Source organism: Anomaloglossus baeobatrachus, chromosome 7 (assembly GCF_048569485.1).
Source record: "Anomaloglossus baeobatrachus isolate aAnoBae1 chromosome 7, aAnoBae1.hap1, whole genome shotgun sequence".
Classification (NCBI taxonomy): Eukaryota; Metazoa; Chordata; class Amphibia; order Anura; family Aromobatidae; genus Anomaloglossus; species Anomaloglossus baeobatrachus.
Window position 1 is genome coordinate 154,551,365 of NC_134359.1, and position 18,312 is coordinate 154,569,676.

The 18,312-nt window shown below is 42.7% G+C and overlaps 1 protein-coding gene across 1 annotated transcript in view; it reads left to right on the top strand.

The window, feature by feature from the left end:
* The first annotated feature begins 2,267 nt into the window (after positions 1–2,267).
* The window catches only part of COL5A2 (collagen type V alpha 2 chain), a 384,888-nt gene continuing 368,843 nt past the window's right edge, over positions 2,268–18,312 (top strand). The window contains exon 1 of the mRNA XM_075317769.1: positions 2,268–2,487. Within this exon, the coding sequence (XP_075173884.1) occupies positions 2,400–2,487 (88 nt within the window). The 5' untranslated portion in view covers positions 2,268–2,399. The remainder of the gene's footprint in view (positions 2,488–18,312) is intronic.

An 18,312-nucleotide genomic window follows, 5' to 3' on the forward strand; every position in this document is an offset into this window, starting at 1 on the left:
ATATAAAGGCATCAATAGTGTTGCAAGGCACGTACAAATAATCACGACTATAAAATCAGGTCTGTTACACCCAAAATCCACATGATATGGAATATTAACTAACATAGCCAAGGCTCACATAGAGGATGAAATGCCCTATGATACCTCAAGGTGTATATGGAGACCAGCAAAATGAGAAGGTCCACAGATAACAATGGCTGGGGGCTAACCCCACACGTATTGTTTATTTTTCAGCGTTATTGACTTTTCTGGGGTTCCAGTTTTTCACATTGTTTGTATTGTGGTTGGTGACTGATGGTATTATTGGGGTTTCATACCCCGTGATTTTAAATGGTTTTATTTGTATACTTATAACATGTGTAGTGTTTTATAAAGTTTTTTCATTGTCATTTATTAGTGGTGTGCTCTATATATACAGCTCTGGCAAAAATTCAGAGACCGCTGCACAATTGTCAGTTTTTCTGATTTTTCTCTATTTTTGAGTAAAATTTAAATTGTTCTTTTATTCTATAAAACTACTGATAACGTCTCCAAATTTGGTTTTTATTCATGATTATTATTGTAGTATTATTCGGTCACTATGTGGTCTGGTCATGGGGTGTTGGTATTTGACTCTTGTATGTGGTTGTTTTCAGTCACTATGTGGTGGTAATATGTGGTCCAGTCACACAATGGTGGTATTTCTCCCTTGTATGTGGTATTATTCGGTCACTATGTGGTCTGGTCACTGTGTGGTGGTAATTCTCCCTTGTATGTGGTATTATTTGGTCACTATGTTTTCTGGTCATGGAATGGTGGTATTTTCCCTTGTATGAGGTTGTATTCAGTCACTATGTGGTGGTAATATGTGGTCTGGTCACGGTGCGGCGGTATATTTCCCTTGTATATGGTGGTGTTGGTTTTTCTACGGTGGATTGTGTTGTGTATGGAGGTCACATTTTCTCTCTATCAATAAGGGAAGATTATATGAGCAGCTGCGGTCTCCTGCGTTAACCTGCGGAGGAGACTTGTGGACCAAGGTCAAGACGCACTGCATCCAAGACGCAGCAAGTCCTGATCATGGACACGTACCCTGAAGGACGTAACAGCTAACGGGTATATAGCTGTAGGGTGGGCCCCTACAGTGAATTCCCCTGGTGGGCCCCAGACACCTTAGTCCGACCCTGATGTTCACTAGTTGTTTTCTGCCACACATATCGTTTTGCATTTAGCCCAAAAAGTTCCACTTTGGTCTCATTGGACCAGAGCAACATTGTCCACATGACATGTAAAGGAAACAACTAGCATGTGGAATACATAATACAATACAGTTACTGGTCACATGTAAATAATAATAATAATAATAATAGTAATAATAATTAATAATAAAAGGAACTCATCATTATTAGATACAATGGTGTGTGCAATGCACCACAGATGCAGATTAATTTAACCCCAAACGCTTTGGACCTCCACATATCTGCGGGTTAATAGCTAATAGCTTTCTAAAACTGTGCTACCACCACACTGAAGACCAAGCTACTGGGAAGAAACTCATTTTATTCCTCCCCAACAGCATCTGGCTTTCAGTCATAGAGACATGGCAAGTGTTCAATCATCACTCAGTACAAAGTGAGCACTGGCTGTAACCATGCCCTGGCACTGACTGAAAGCTATCTTTACACTGATACACTGCTGAGCCGGCTGTCAGTCATTGCTGACGAATGGTTGCAGCTGCTGCATACCGTGTACTGAGTGGTAACTGAAGGCGTCCCAGCATGCCTTTATGACTGAAAACTTGAGGAATAAAGATCATATTCTCCAGGTAGCCGGGCTTGGTTTCTTTCCAGTAGCCAGGATAGTAAAAAATGCTATAAATCTACAGATTAACCTCATGTTGGCAGGTTAATAACATTTGAGAACTTGACAGGTTAATTTAAGATATATTTGCAATAAAATTAATGTGCAGTGATAAAACAATATGAAGAACCAGACTGTTGAAAGTCTCCAGTAAATACATACACACTGGAAAGACTTTTGCATTTTCAGGCAATAGTAAATGTTCTTAATATATATATATCATTGAATTAATAATACCTCTGATCACTTTCTTTTTATGTGAAGTAATAAGACCGCAACAAAGAAAGGCTGGAGTGAGAGTCATTTTGATTTGAGTTGTTTACCATCAATCATACTCTGCTTGGCAAGGACTGGATGACTATAAGCCTGCACAAGCTAAAAGGGGCAGGAAAACGAGGGAAGGCTGCATTCTTCCTATTTAAAGCTGCAACACTTCAAAAAAGGTCTTGTTTGCAGACCTTTGTCTTGAAGCTCGCAGTGAAGAAACATATACTGATAGCTTAATGGTGCTAAGAAGATCTTAACATAAAGGAGAACCACATGTCTATCAAGCAGACATTATGAATTTATTACAGAAAAGGAACTTGCTAACTTTTATACTTTTAATAGGAAACTTTCTCGCTGTACGAGCCCAAGATGAAGAGAGTGGTAAGTAAAACTGCAGACTGTTAAGGATTTCTGTGACATTTGATTTTCAGAGACTTGAAGGCAGACTTCAGAAGCCTATGTTTTTGGTGCTTTCTTTAACAATAGCTATAAGTATTGATTTTATACTATTTCTGCTGGATTGCCCTTGTCATGTAGATGTGTGCCCAGCACTGATCAGGTATTGTGGGCACAGAACTGGTCCTGACAGTGGTGTTCACTGTTACCTGGCACACGGCTGATAAACCTGATGGCTAAGGAGTTACTTGCTGAATTTTCTCTCTACTTCTTACATCTAGCTAGGGTGGAGTCCTTGCCATGTCTTCAGGCTTTTTCTTTGTTCTTTGCTCACTTTCCATATATTTTCTACTGTACAGTGATTTTTTGTCTGATAACAAGAAAAGTGACTTTTTTGCCATTATTTTGCTAAGTGAATCTTACTTTCTTCTATTTTTTTTCTCTTCACTTCTTAATTTCTAGCTTCCACTTGACATGTACTGTTTTTATTCTGTGCGGTTTGCCTGTTTTTTAGCTAGACTTTAGAGGCAAAGTGACTCCGGAGTTTGAGTGTTCCCAGAAGCCTAGTCCTCTTAAGGGTTTTCTTTAGATTGCTTTCCTTCGGGACTTGCTTAACATAACAAAGACATTGTAGTGAACATTTCACCACAGTCCACAGCCATATTTAGACAATGCAATTATCACATTGTTTCATTGATGTGCAGTACCAAACTTGTATAATTTGCAATTGGGATTGGAGTTTTATGTAAATTTTGTAAGCAAAGGCCATAAGATTTGTGCACACAACAAATACCTACAATGCACAACAGAACATACCCAAAGACACGTACAAATACATATACACCACACAGAATTACATACTCACAGACACGTACACACACACATACACTGCACAATACAACATACCAATAAACACGTATGCACTCATACATCATACTCACAGACACATATGCACACACACATACACCACACAACATATCCATAGACACATGCAAACACACACATACACCGCACAACACAATATCTCCATAGACACATACATACACAGACATACACCACACAGCACAATATATCCATAGACACATATGCACACATACACACACACACACACACACACACACCGCACAGCACAACATATCCATAGACACAAACAAACACACACATTAACCGCACAGCACAACATACCCAGAGACACATACGCACACGCAAACATACACCAGACTACACAACATATCCATACACAAATACACACACACATACACCACACAGCACAACATACCCACAGACACGCACTCACACATACACTACACAATACAACATACCAATAAACACGTCTGCACACATACATCATACAACATACCCACAGACACATATGCACACACACACACACACACACACACACACTCTGGTTTGTGTAGGAGAATGTATCATTAGGGAATAATAGTTGTAGTATTATTGAAAGCAGCTATTCCATTCACTTGGATTTATATTTTGTAACACAACAGCATATATACAAATAATAGATTTGGAGTATAGTGAAGTGACATGAGCTTTTAGAGTTTCTTGTGTAAAAGAGTGTATGAAATGTTTTACCAGTTGTTTTTTATATTTTATCAGTAATTAGATGATCAAGCAAAATAGATACTGGAGAAATTCATGAGCAAGTTTCCCATGTACATTCATGCCTACAATATGAATCCAATATGGGGGCTGTGCTGTGTAGGGTTACACCTAGGAGGCAGCCCAGCACTGTAATCATTAGAACAGTTGGCTGGACAGTCACATCATGGATCATTAATCCTAAATTGGACTGTGTCATTTATTGCTCATGTTATTTAACTCTTGGTAAAACCTATAGTAAAGACATTCAGATGCTCATAATGTACATACTTGAAGAAAACGGCATAAAAACGTTAAGCTCTTGAATGTATGATTTGCAATGTTAAGTTAAGTTGACATAGTATAACAAAGGTTTTACCACTCTTAGTATTACAGCTCAGCTGATAAACAGCTTTGTTATTTGCTACTAGTACCCATTATATCTACTATCAGTTTTCTAACATACTGAAATATATATACCCACACATACATACATATTTGGAAAATATGGTTAGAGCTCTAGTAAGGATAAAATAAGATTTAACATGGTTCTTAATTGGTTAAGATTTCTAATGTATTTGCTTTGTAGTTTTCAAAATGTAAGACCCTAATGTTCAAGTATAAACCCCTAACTTAAGTTGGACCTTGATGGGCAGAGTGTGTCAATGCAGAGATCCCACTATGAACAGGCAATACCATTCACAAACAAGAGGGGGCATCCAGCCTGGGGATCACAATTTAGAAAAGCCAGGGTTGGTTAAACAGATGGCAGTCACTCCATTCCACAAAATGGGAGAGAGAATTATCTTGTTATGAACCAACAACAGAAGGGGGGACACATTTCTTTTTGCAAAAAGGAAAAATGAAGTGTGCATTTAGGTGAAAACCTTGCTAAGATGCAGCTGATAAAATGGTAACATAATGGGGCTGTTGTGGTTCATTAAGTATGCACAGAATGCTGTTTATAGCCTGTCATCAGTGATCTAAAAAGAGTCATGGAAAGGCGAAAGAATCCAAAGTGGCAAATTACTTTGTTGAGCAGCTGCAACTCCTTTGTGCAAGGACTCTAAACCTAGACCCTACAGACCTCAACGTCTGAAATGTACATGTACGTATGTTAATCCTCTTTTCAAGCTTTGTCCTGTTACCTCAGGACACCTATTATTACTAAGAAACTCAGATTTTTCCACTTGTATCATGCTACCTCAAACCCCCTCTTTGATGGCTTTTTGTGCCTGCCTTTGAGCTCCTTTGTTGGTAATAATAATAATAATAATAATAATAATAATAATTTTATTCATTTATATAGCGCTATTAATTCCACAGCGCTTTACATACATTGGCAACACTGGCCCCATTGGGGCTCACAATCTCGGTTCCCTATGAGTATGTCTTTGGAGTGGTAATTTGATTTTCTCCTGGGATATGATGATTTTTGCAATGTTTCAATCATGGTCCTCGTAGGTGTAACTAAAGTTCATTATTTCTTTTTATGAAGGGCATTAAAGTATTGGCAGTTTTGCAGGAAGATTATGCCCTTCCCCAATCCAAGAGTCTCCCATTTCTTTAGCTAAAACATTTTGTTTAATTTGTAATTCCTTTGACTCTTAAACCCCTTACTTTAATATAATTCAAACATAAATACACTGTATATCCTCATCTCATTCCCGAGGTCTTATCTCTTAGCTATATTTAGTTCGATTCACATCTTTTTCCATATACACCTATTTCTAAATAGGAATTAGTTTAGGATTCAACCTAAATAAAGGTCAATAGTCAAAGATTTGCATCTGCTCCATCAAAATCATTCTGAATACTTTAATGATTGAAACCAGCTTCAAGGTCTTCTTTGGTAGTACCTTACACCAGTTTGTATTGCCCAGGCAGTCCCTGGTATCCCCCAAATTGCTTTAAATGTTGCCATACTGCAGGTGACAAGCTCCAAACTGGTGGAACTACTAAAAAGTCAAAAGATTATGACATAGAACCCATTTACTGATATATTCTTTAACAGGATATAACATTCCCCAAAAAATTCTTGGGAGGTTCTCCTCAATTACGATTTGTACATGTGAGAGCTGCTGTGGGTGTGTGAAGTGAGGAGCTGAGCCTTGTCCCCAAGAGGCAGATGCTGGCTATGTCTGCATCTGTTTCTAAGAGCAGCTGCCAATCACTGTAAATCACACACAGCTCCAACAATGTAAAAATAAAAATGTTATGGGTCTCATAAAATAGCAGCACAAAATTATTTTTATTTTTATAAACTTCTATCGTAGCAAACAAATATTTAAAGGGTTGATTAAAAAAATGGTAATCCCTTATTTATGAGATAGGCAAACGCTTGCTAATCACTGGGAATCCTACAGCTGGGACCCCAGCGATTCTGACATGGGGACTTTGAACCCCAAGAATAGAGCTCTGCAGCCCTGTCTTGAATGGGGCAGACGTGTGCATACTCCATTTATTGTCTATTGGACTGCCAAGTGTGGCGCTCAGCTATTTTAACCAGGTCAATACATAGTGAATGGAGTGGAGGCCACACATGCACACCTCTGCTCCATTCAAGATAAGCCTGCCTGTTCTTGAGGTTCCAAAGGTCCAATCTCTGGATCAATGGGTTTTCCAATGGCAGGAGCCTCAGTGATAACCTGTAGATAGGGGATCATTTTCTTTTTAATATTAATTCACTGCTCCATATGGTTTATGGGAATATCTTAGGTTGACTGGTTACAGATTTCAGACGTCTGCATGTTGAAATATCATTAGTATTAGTCATCAGGCTCTTCATGGAGAGGAATCTGTATCTGTTCTCTTAGTTTTATAATTCCAGACATTTCGTAGGGTTAAATATGCTGCCTCTGATGGAGATTGTTGTAACATGTAATGCTGGCCAGAGGTTACAAATTTTGCATGCAACCAATAAAAAAGCTGGCTTCCTCCATGATGACGTAATGGGTTGATGAATGTGTTAGTAGCTTGCTGGATTAGCGTTCTCTTGGAAAACATGTCTCATTACCCAAAGGAGATGCACTGGGAGCTATGTTGCTTTGTTACTACTCAGATTGTAAAATATATACCGTATATATAATGAACTTGCCACGTTATGCTTCTTATCCAACAGATGTGTTGGGGACATGATTGTGAGGCACTAATACTTAAATATTGTCTTCTGCTCTTGTTAGTATAGCATGCCTCACAGATTGCATTGTGATTTGGCAGTTGATGGAGGAGCATGTGACCACTCCTGTCCATCACCCTCCTCCAATTATTAAACACTACCCATGGAGCTGTTTTTCAATTGTTGGAGGCTAATGGGCAGGTCTGGTCACATGCCACCATTTTATGGGCAGAATTTGTGAGCAGAGTATAAGGAAGACTTTACTAAAAATTTTAGTAGGAAAACTTGTAATAGTTATATGTTAGTATGGTAAGTGTACACTATCATGTCCCCAAAACGTCTGTTAAAATAAAGATAATGACCAGCCCCTTTAAAGAACAACTCAACTGTTACTAAGTCCTCCTGATATGTCCATTGGTTTGATTAGTGGGATTCAAGTGGTAACACTGCTCTATGAGGAAGACTCATAGTTGTATGAGCCATAGACTTTCCATGACCTAACACACAGCTCTGCCCGTCTCCTCTAGAATGAGTGGGGGTCTCAGCACCTGAGCTCCACCTATAAAACCTTCTGACATGTTACTATCATATATAAGAAGTGTAGGAACATCCCCTTTAGCTTACTCCTTTTACACAGGGACGTAGGAGCCAAATCTGATGCCCTGTAGTTGTAACGCCTGCCTGGATCCACAGGCTCAGATGGGCTGTAATGGACAGGCTAGAGGGAAACCACTTCACCAAGCAGGACCCCCAGAACCCTGAAACCCTTTAACCCCTATACAGGGATTTGGAATTACACAGGGCCCTGGAGCTCACTACCTGTGGAAGGCTGCAGCCCGATGAGAGTAGTAGTCAGTAAGGGTCAAACCAGGAATTGCAGAACAGGGACAGAATCGGCAGGCAAGGATGTGGTCAAATCCGGTTCGGGCAGCGAGGTACATAAACAGCAGGCAGGAGAGGTAGTCAGGAAACAAGCAGAAGTCAGAACACCAGAATCACAAAACAGAACAGGGCGGAACAGGAACCAGAATTTCAGAACTATCTCTGGCAGTGGTCAGCAGACAGGAGGGGAATTAAGAAGGGTGTGCTGTCTTCCCATTGGTTGTAGCTGAATGATGGTAATTCAGCTGGAAGACATACGCCACCTATAGTCAGCCAGTGGTACTGCAGATCCCAAGGAAACCCAGTCCAGTGGATGAGCGGAGCCTGGACCCACTGGCGCCGCTGGCATCGACTCCTCTCCCATCACCAGCACTATCCACGGCAGGAACATGGCGTCGCCTGGCGATCGGAGTAGAAGTCGCTGGAGCAGAGTCCGGTGGTGACGTAACAGTAGTTGAGTCCATATGTGACACTATGGATATCATACTATTACTCATGTTTGGCACTAGGGTCATCTTATTGGCAGATATATAAGCATATAACTCATGTAGCATTTAGCTCAATACCATATGATAACACTGTTTATTAATGGCAGTGGCTTGAGGCAGGAAAATGAGGGCTCTTCACTTTAATTCCTTATAAAACTTTGTAGGGTTTATGTAAAGGAAACTGTTGTGACGAATTGTATATACTGTAGTTGTAAATGTACAGTACATGCAGAGAATGTGAGGAAAGATATGGCAGAGCAGTAGACAAAGTTTTATAAATTGCATTTTTATTTGTAATGCCGGAATTGACCCGTGTAAATGGATTTCAACAGACAAATCTGAACCGTTTGGATCATTAACTAGTTAAATACAAATGCTTCTACATTATATACAGTACCAGAGGCATATGTAATGGACACATGAAAATGAAGCCGCTTTGACATAATATAATGCTGAACACCAGCAGATTTCATCAGGTACAATATCACCTCATGTGTGTCCTTTATTACTATATTATGTGTATATTATGTTTATATAGGAATAACTATGGACATTGTGACTCTATGAGGGCAGAATACATGTGTAGAGATATCAGAATGTGAACTCAGCCACCTTTCTGGTTGGGGTCAGATGGACGATCTCATGGTCTGGGACTCCTGGTCTGTAAAGCACATAACAGGGATCTTAGAGTTGGTAACAGGTTGAGAGGGATCGTATAGCACAACAGGTGTCTCCACAAGAACACAAAGTGTTCTCCTGTCAGAAACTGATACAACTATATGTATTATAATCCATAATACACCCCCTGCTGCTCCCCCAAAGGACAACAATTTGTAAAAATGTATTTGGAGTTTTTTCACTATTAAGAAGTTTTGTGTCTTCTGATATTCTCAGAATTTACAGGCCTTATTTATAAAAATATTTTTAAAAAATGAAATCTAAGCTCTAATTGGATAGATATTTTTAGCAATGTTGAGCTCAGTAATGCCATTCCCTGTCATATTCTTTTGTTTTTCTGGTGCGTGTATTTCCTCCTAATTTTGTTCTTTTCTAACTTTCCATTTCTAGCTGATCTAAAGAAAGTCAGAAACTAGCCTTGACTTATATAATCATAATCGAGAAAAAAATGAAGATTCCATCTTTAGCCTCTAAAGGGGGCTTTACACGCTGCGACATCGCTAATGCGGAGTCGTTGGGGTCACGGAATTTGTGACGCACATCCGGCCGCATTAGCGATGCCGTTGCGTGTGACACCGATGAGCGATTTTGCATCGTTGCAAAAACGTGCAAAATCACTAATCGGCGACATGGGGGTCCATTCTTAAAAATCGTTACTGCAGCAGTAACAAAGTTGTTCCTCGTTCCTGCGGCAGCACACATCGCTGCGTGTGACGCCGCAGGAACGAGGAAGCTCCCCTACCTGCCTCCCGGCCGCTATGCGGAAGGAAGGAGGTGGGCGGGATGTTACGTCCCGCTCATCTCCGCCCCTCCGCTGCTATTGGGCGGGGGTTCAGTGACGCTTCAGTGACGTCGCTGTGACGCCGCCCGGACCGCCCCCTTAGAAAGGAGGCGGTTCGCCCGTCACAGCGACGTCGCCGGACAGGTAAGTATGTGTGACGGCTCTGGGCGATGTTGTGCGGCACGGGCAGCGATTTGCCCGTGTCGCGCAACAGATGGCGGCGGGTACCCACACTAGCGATATCGGGACCGATATCGCAGTGTGTAAAGTAGCCTTAACTGTTTAGCCATCAGACATATCAAACAATCAACTTACTACATTACCTTGTCGTGTATTGCGTTTCTCTATAAAAATATCCAACAGTGTCTAAAATTTATGAAGTCTTTCTACCATTACCAACTCTTTTGGGACTATGTTTCAGGACTAGTTTTTCTTTACCGGAATAAGGCATTTTGACTCTCTGTTGGTGTGCCGCCCCCGTGTCAGCAGCCGGGCTGCTCGGATACGGATCCGCGGTGGCTTGAGGCGTCCAGACCCAGGGGTGGTGCGGACACTCAAATAAAGGGGGCATTTACAGGGGAGTTGTATTTAGAGTTCGTGATGCCACCCGTGGTATGTGGTAATATGGAGTACCACCGCTGCAGTTGGGAGTACCTGGGGTAATGGAGTGGGGCAGCCAGGTGTTAGAACCCTCGATGGGTAGTGGGAATGCCCCGGGACTCGGTGATGTGCCGTGGGGAGTGAAGGGGTCACTTGCGTATTCACTCAGTCCATAAAGCTGACACCGACAACTGGATAAACCAAACTTCTGGACACCGCTGCCGCTGAGGGGAGCTAGTTCGGGTCCCGTCCCCAGTGGTGCTGCCTGGTGATCCGTGACCTTCCTCCTGGCACTAAGTTCACTTTTCTGTTGGTCCCGGTAGTATAGAACTAGTCGGGTCCTGCTCCCCAGTGTGGCTAACTGTGGGAGCTTGCTCTCAGGGTTCACGCTTGGGATTTTGTCTACTGTTTTAGTGAAAAGTCCTATCCCCCTCGTTGCGCTAGTACCCCGTTTTTGGAGCGGGTGGAGAGCGGATCTTAAAGGCTCCATTTTTGTCAGGTAAATTCTCAGGTTGCCTTAAGCTACTCCTTGATCTAGGGTTCACGTACCCCGTCGTGTCCTGGTCCCAGCCCAGTGATGGTACAAGGCCGCCGGCTGTCCTCCTCAACAATTCCATGACCCTTGTCACGATCCCCTTCGACCAGGGGTCCAGTTCCTACTGGTAGGCCCAGACCACTGTCTGCTACCTAGTTGCTTCCAAGGAGCCCGGCTCCCGACCTCCTCTCTCCTTCACTTCCAACAATTCACTCTCCTACTCCTAACACTCCTGACCTCCCTTTAACCAACCCCACCAAGTGGGCGACCCTATTCCACTCAGGCCGTCCACTGGTGTGTCTGGTGGGTGTGGTGCAGAGTGTACCTTGATTTTATTAGCTGTTGTAGGCAACACCATATAGTTGGGGACCCATAACCAAGGAGGAGGTGGATATTGCACAGAAGGGCAGATTGCACAATACCCTGTGAAGACCTGATAGTCCAGGGGCGTCACATTGGCTCTGCCATTTTTTGCCTCAAAGATCATAGACCCATTTGTGAAAGATATTTGATCCCTCTTCTCATTCTTCATCTAAATTAAGGTTATTATTTCTTAGTTATATAAATACTCAAATTTCACTCAATTTCATACCCAATAATAACCCTGTATTACACTATATATCACATTTCAGACTTTAAAGACACTGAGAAGCAAATCTTGATGAACATCTGGTTGCTCAGAATGTCCAATCATGCTGAAATTGTGCACAGTGATTCTGAAATATCATTAATCAACCATCACAAGTTGTTTGCGCTCTCCTTTCCACCTAAAATATGACAACTATTTTACTTAATATTTATAAGAGTATTTTTGTATATTTACCATACCGAGTTTTCTAGCAATAATGATGAATGCAAGTAAAAGAAGTTGAATCATAATCTTAACTCTACTTCTACATTAGACAAGATTGAATCCAGTGCACAGCTCATTCCACATAAAGACAAAAAATCCACAAGTGTTGCAGAACATCTAGTTGCATCAATATGGAGATATAAGTGTAAGGCGGGCTTTGCACACTGTGACATCGCAGGTGCGATGTCGGTGGGGTCAAATTGAAAGTGACGCACATCCGGCATCGCATGCGACATCGCAGTGTGTAAAGCCTGGATGATACGATTAACGAGCGCAAAAGCGTCGTAATCGTATCATCGGTACAGCGTCGGCGTAATTCATAATTACGCCGACGCGATGGTCCGATGTTGTTCCTCGCTCCTGCGGCAGCACACATCGCTGTGTGTGAAGCTGCAGGAGCGAGGAACATCTCCTACCGGCCTCACTGTGGCTTCCGTAGGATATGCGGAAGGAAGGAGGTGGGCAGGATGTTTACATCCTGCTCATCTCCGCCCCTCCGCTCCGATTGGCCGTGTGACGTCGCAGTGACGCCGCACGACCCGCCCCCTTAACAAGGAGGCGGGTCGCCGGCCACAGGGACGTCGCACGGCAGGTGAGTGTGTGTGTGAAGCTGGCGTAGCGATAACTTTCGCTACGCCAGCTATCACCACATATCGCTGCTGCGACGGGGGCGGGGACTATCGCACTCGGCATCGCAGCATCGGCCTGCGATGTCGTAGTGTGCAAAGCCCGCCTTAGTGTGTGTGTGTGTGTATATAGCTATCAGACAGCAGTGACAGTGTAATTGAATGTGCTCAAATCACACATATTTCTCCTCTCTGTGAGTGTGTCTCCATTTCTCTGTGTCTCATCCTGTCCCTCTCGTCTTTTCTCTCTCCTTCCCATCAAGGGGTTGTCCACTATTTGAACAACTTCTTTTCATTCCCCATGTTGTGACCCTTTAAAATAAAAGAGCTTATACTCATTTCCCATGCCAGTGCCATTCTAGCACTGGTGCTTACTGATCCTCACGTTTTCATGAGCCCCGCTTCCATTCACAATGGCTTCTCTCTCCCCTCCTTCGGACACATGAATAATCAACAGGAAGTGGGAGCTGCAGCTAGCAGCTATCTTCCTGTTGATGAATAATTTATCTGAAGGGAGGGAGAAAGTGGCACCAGCGATAATTGGGCATGAAGTCACAATCTCACGTGAGCCCTGGTAACGTGAGCACCAACACCACTGGAACTTCGCCAGCACAGGAGTTGAGGTTAAGCTTTTTTATTTTAATGGGCCCAAACATGGGCAATGAGAAGGGGTCGTCCAAGTAGTGGACAACTTCTTTAAGGTCATGTTAGCAATAAAACAGACTGGAAACAATAATTTTGGATGACACGATGTTCTAAACAGTGCTTCAAGGTGATTGAACTACTTCATATTCGCCATAAAAAATTTGATGCAAATTGAATTTTGGGAAAAATTTACTGAACATGGAGAATTTTAATTTCAGAAGAGTTGATTATCTCTATTTTACATCTGTAAAATACTAACTTTTATTTAAATTAATTTACACTAAAGGGGGCTTTACACGGTAGCGATATCGCTAGCAATTTGTAGCGATAGCGAGCGTGTAAGCACCCGCCCCCGTCGCGCATGCGATTGTTTGTGATCGCTGCCGTAGCGAACATTATCGCTACGACAGCGTCACACATACTTACCTGGTTGGCGGCGTCACTGTGACTGCCGAACAATCCCTCCTTCAAGGGGGAGGGACGTTCGGCATCACAGAGATGTCACCGCAACGTCACTAAGCGGCCGGCCAATCAAAGCGGAGGGGCGGAGATGAGCAGGACGTAACATGCCGCCCACCTCCTTCCTTCCTCATTGTGGCCGGCGGCAGGTAAGGAGACGTTCCTCGCGCCTGTGGTGTCACACATAGTGATGTGTGCTGCCGCATGAGCAATGAACCACCTGGATAAACAACCCTTACCGATTTTTGAGTTTGGGACGACCTCTCCATGGTGAACGATTTTCACCATTTTTGAGGTCGCTTAAGGTCGCTGGTCAGTGTCACACACTGCGATATCGTTAATGACGCCGGATGTGCGTCACTAACAACTTGACCCCGACGACAAAACGTAGCGTGCAAAGCCCCCTTAATAGCTGCTTAGATCAAAATGTTCCAAATGTAATATTAACAGCATCACACTTTACTCGATCTTGTACCTGTTCATAATTTACCTCCACAAAACTAATGATAGTGATGTTAAAACAGGAAATGACTTGGCAGCCAATGTCTTTGATGAACATCTGCTTGTCTGATGCTTCTCTTCAAGTTATTTCTATTCACAGTGCTAAAGATAAAGCATGTAAAAGCCAAGCCTGGAATGTATTACACTCAATGAGCTAGAGTCCATTACTAGTGGTTCCACTCCTGCACTTAAATCAAAAACCTTCCCTCTCCATATGTGACTCATTATCCATGTTTAACATGCATCTGATGCTAGAGATCAAATAATATATTGACTTTGATCTAAGTATCAAAGTTGGTACTAATATGTACACAGAAGAGTGCCAACTTTAAAATACATTTATTGGGTGTGTTGGCAGCAACTTAAGACACGTGTTTAGCAATGTATCTTTTAAATCATGATCATAGATTGTTGATAAATTATCAGATCACAAGTAGAGAAAGACCAGAAGATGATCCCTTAATAATTACAATGACATCAATGGTATCACGGTGATGATGGAACACACAGACTTTTTCAATAGATGCATGGTGACATTTTTTATATGATTAGATGTAATGAAATGCAAAATGTTAAGACAAGATGCATCAAGAGTAAAGGGGGCTTTAAACGCTGCGACATCGCTAATGCGGAGTCGTTGGGGTCACGGAATTTGTGACGCACATCTGGCCGCATTAGCGATGCTGTTGCGTGTGACACCGATAAGCAATTTTGCATCGTTGCAAAAACGTGCAAAATCGCTAATCGGCGACATGGGGGTCCATTCTTAAAAATCGTTACTGCAGCAGTAACGAAGTTGTTCCTCGTTCCTGCGGCAGCACACATCGCTGCGTGTGACGCCGCAGGAACGAGGAAGCTCCCCTTACCTGCCTCCCGGCTGCTATGCAGAAGGAAGGAGGTGGGCGGGATGTTACGTCCCGCTCAGCTCCGCCCCTCCGCTGCTATTGGGCGGCGGTTCAGTGACGCTTCAGTGACGTCGCTGTGACGCCGCCCGGACCGCCCCCTTAGAAAGGAGGCGGTTCGCCCGTCACAGCGACGTCGCCGGACAGGTAAGTATGTGTGACGGCTCTGGGCGATATTGTGCGGCATGGGCAGCGATTTGCCCGTGTCGCGCAACAGATGGGGGCGGGTACCCACACTAGCGATATCGGGACCGATATCGCAGTGTGTAAAGTAGCCTTAAGACAAACATTGCTAGCTGATTTGTACTTCTTTATTATGATTGTGTCAACTGTAATAGGAAATTACTTTATTAATAGAATACAGTGAATTCGATACATAGTACTCCAGCTAGTAGGAGGGACAAGTAGGATACCACTCCATAACACAATCAGTAAAGAGGATCTCATACTCCATGTATGCATGTGTGCACAATGCGTCTTTAAGGCAATCCAAGAAATACAAGTAATCTGTAATTGTAATGGCACTGGAAAAAAAAGCATGTTGCTTTCTCTACCAGTGCTGTTACATATCTTACTTTTTATGCCTTCCTCTAGTACAGGCCTGCACACTATACGGCCAATGGGCGTCATCTGGTCCTGTATGGCCGGCTTTGTATGGCCCGTGGACCTGTTCTGCAGACGCTGCTCTCTGCTTCTAATATTCAAATGTATTTACTTCTCTCAGACACAAATACAATTGAAAACCTGAGTGCCAGCACTGGAGTAGAGCAGAGGGGAGCTTGTCAGCCCCAGCTTCTATGTGCAGCAGCATGATAAGGTCAGCAAGCTGCTGACATCATCACACTGCTGTTGTTGTCATACAGGCAGTGGACACATCTTCTCAGGTAAGTGCTAAATAGAGGAAATAAAGATTAATTGTGCGCCAAGGTACACACACTAGGCAGGTATATAGTGAAAGGGGGAACAATACAGTGAGGAGCAGTGGAGTGGGGAGATATTATTGAAAGAGACAGTTTGAGGATATATTTTGGAGAGGATGAGTATATGTGATGGTGATATTATGGACTGGCTCAGAGTGGGGGAACAGTATGGAGAGGGGGAGTGTAGCGGTAAGTACAGAAAGAGGAAATATGGGGGGAGGAATATTATGAAGGGGCAGTGTGGGGGGAGGAATATTATGGGGGATAGTGTGGGGGCTATTATGGAGAGACATAGTGCGGGAGGAATTTTTGGAGTTGCTTATTATGGCAGGGACAGTATGGAGAGAGGCAGTGTGGGGGGAGGAATTATATGAAAGGGCAGTGGGGGACAACATGGAGAAGGACAGTTTGGGGGACAATATAGAGACTGCAGTATGATGGGAAGACTATAAAGGAAGGACAGTGTGAGAGTTATTATGGAGAGGAACAGTGTGTAGGACAATATTATGGAAAGGGCAGTGTGTGTGGTGATATTATGAAGTGGGTTAGAGTGGGGGGTACAACATGGAGAAGGGCAGTTTGCGGGACAGTATAGACAGTGGCAGTGTGGTGTAAGGAATATTTTGAAGGGGCAGTGTGTGGAGATATTATGGGGAGGGGAAGAATATTATAGAGGGACAGTGTGGAGAAGTATTATGGAGAGACACAGTGTGGGGGGATATTATGGAGACTATGTAGTGATTATGCTCTAAATGACATCACTGCGATGTTTTAAACTGTTGTGTAACTGAAAGGGTTAGGTATAGAGCTTGTGGTAGAAACCAAGCTCTGGAGCCTCATGGAGGGAAAACATTTTTCTTTTCATATTGAGTACTATAAATAATGAATAACTTTTGGTCCTGTCTTTTTTTAAAGTGACGCCTTGGAGTTTGAAGTTACCACTTTAAAGTTCATTGAATTGCTTGATGCTTTTTTTTCTGGAATGCAAACACACACTATAATGAATTCTTTATAAAGCATAGGCTAAAATAAAAAAAAATCTGTGTAGTACGACAACATGTAGTTATATTAATGGACAAATATGTTTTCATTATTGTTTGTTTGTGCACATAAAAAAATACGTGTGCACTTGAGGACTAAAACTATTTATGATCACCTGTATCATGGATTTTCTGCAGTTTTTCCCCTGTTAAGGTTACATCCCCTTACTTTCCTCCTCCTTTTCTATTCAGTACACAATCTATGTGATCTGTGCAACATAATTCTCAGTGAAAAGCTCCAAGGTGCCTCTCGGTAGCTGTGTTCAGTACGTTTGTCTGCAATCTTCATTTTCTCACTGTCTTCTTTTGCTACCAGGTATCACCAAAGCTTGAATCCTGCACTTATCTACTCCTCAGGTCATTTCCACATCTGTATACTGCTTTCTCTGCCCTTCCTGTATTGAAGTTTTCTTCATCGCCACCCTTAAGAGATCTGTGTACAGGCTGCCATCTCTAACACTGAGAAAAGGGGGGAGGAAGTGAAATTCCTCAGGAGCTGGAGATTCCTCAGGAGCTGGAGATTCCTCAGGAGCTGGAGATTCCTCAGGAGCTGGAGATTTCTCAGGAGCTGGACATTCCCCAGGAGCCGGAGATTTCTCGGGAGCTGGAGATTCTCCACGAGTCGGAGATTTCTCAGGAGCTGGAGATTCCCCAGGAGCCGGAGATTTCTCAGGAGCTGGAGATTCCCCAGGAGCCGGAGATTTCTCAGGAGCTGGAGATTCCCCAGGAGACGGAGATTTCTCAGGAGCTGGAGATTCCTCAAGAGCTGGAGCTCTGACATACTTTTTGAACAGCATTCAGCTAGGTAAAGGACTTTTAGGCACTGCAGCAGCAAAATAGTAGACATTTTTTTAATGAAAATGAGTTATTTAAGAAACAAATGATAAACAAAAATCTGTGCAAAGATTAACAAACAGTAGCTTTTAAAGGGGTATTCCTTCAACCACATCCTAGCCCAATGTGTAGTAGGTGTCATAATAATAATGTTAGCAAATACCTCCAATTATAAATATAGTATAGTTCTCCTGATATGGCTATGTCTGTTCCCTCATGTGCAGGGCATTTTAGCTTAGGTATCCATGGTCATGACCACAAGCAACTACCTGACTAACTAACTGTCGCTATTTGAGTGGATGTAACCATGGATACCTAAGCTGCAATGCCCTGCACATGAGGTAAGAGA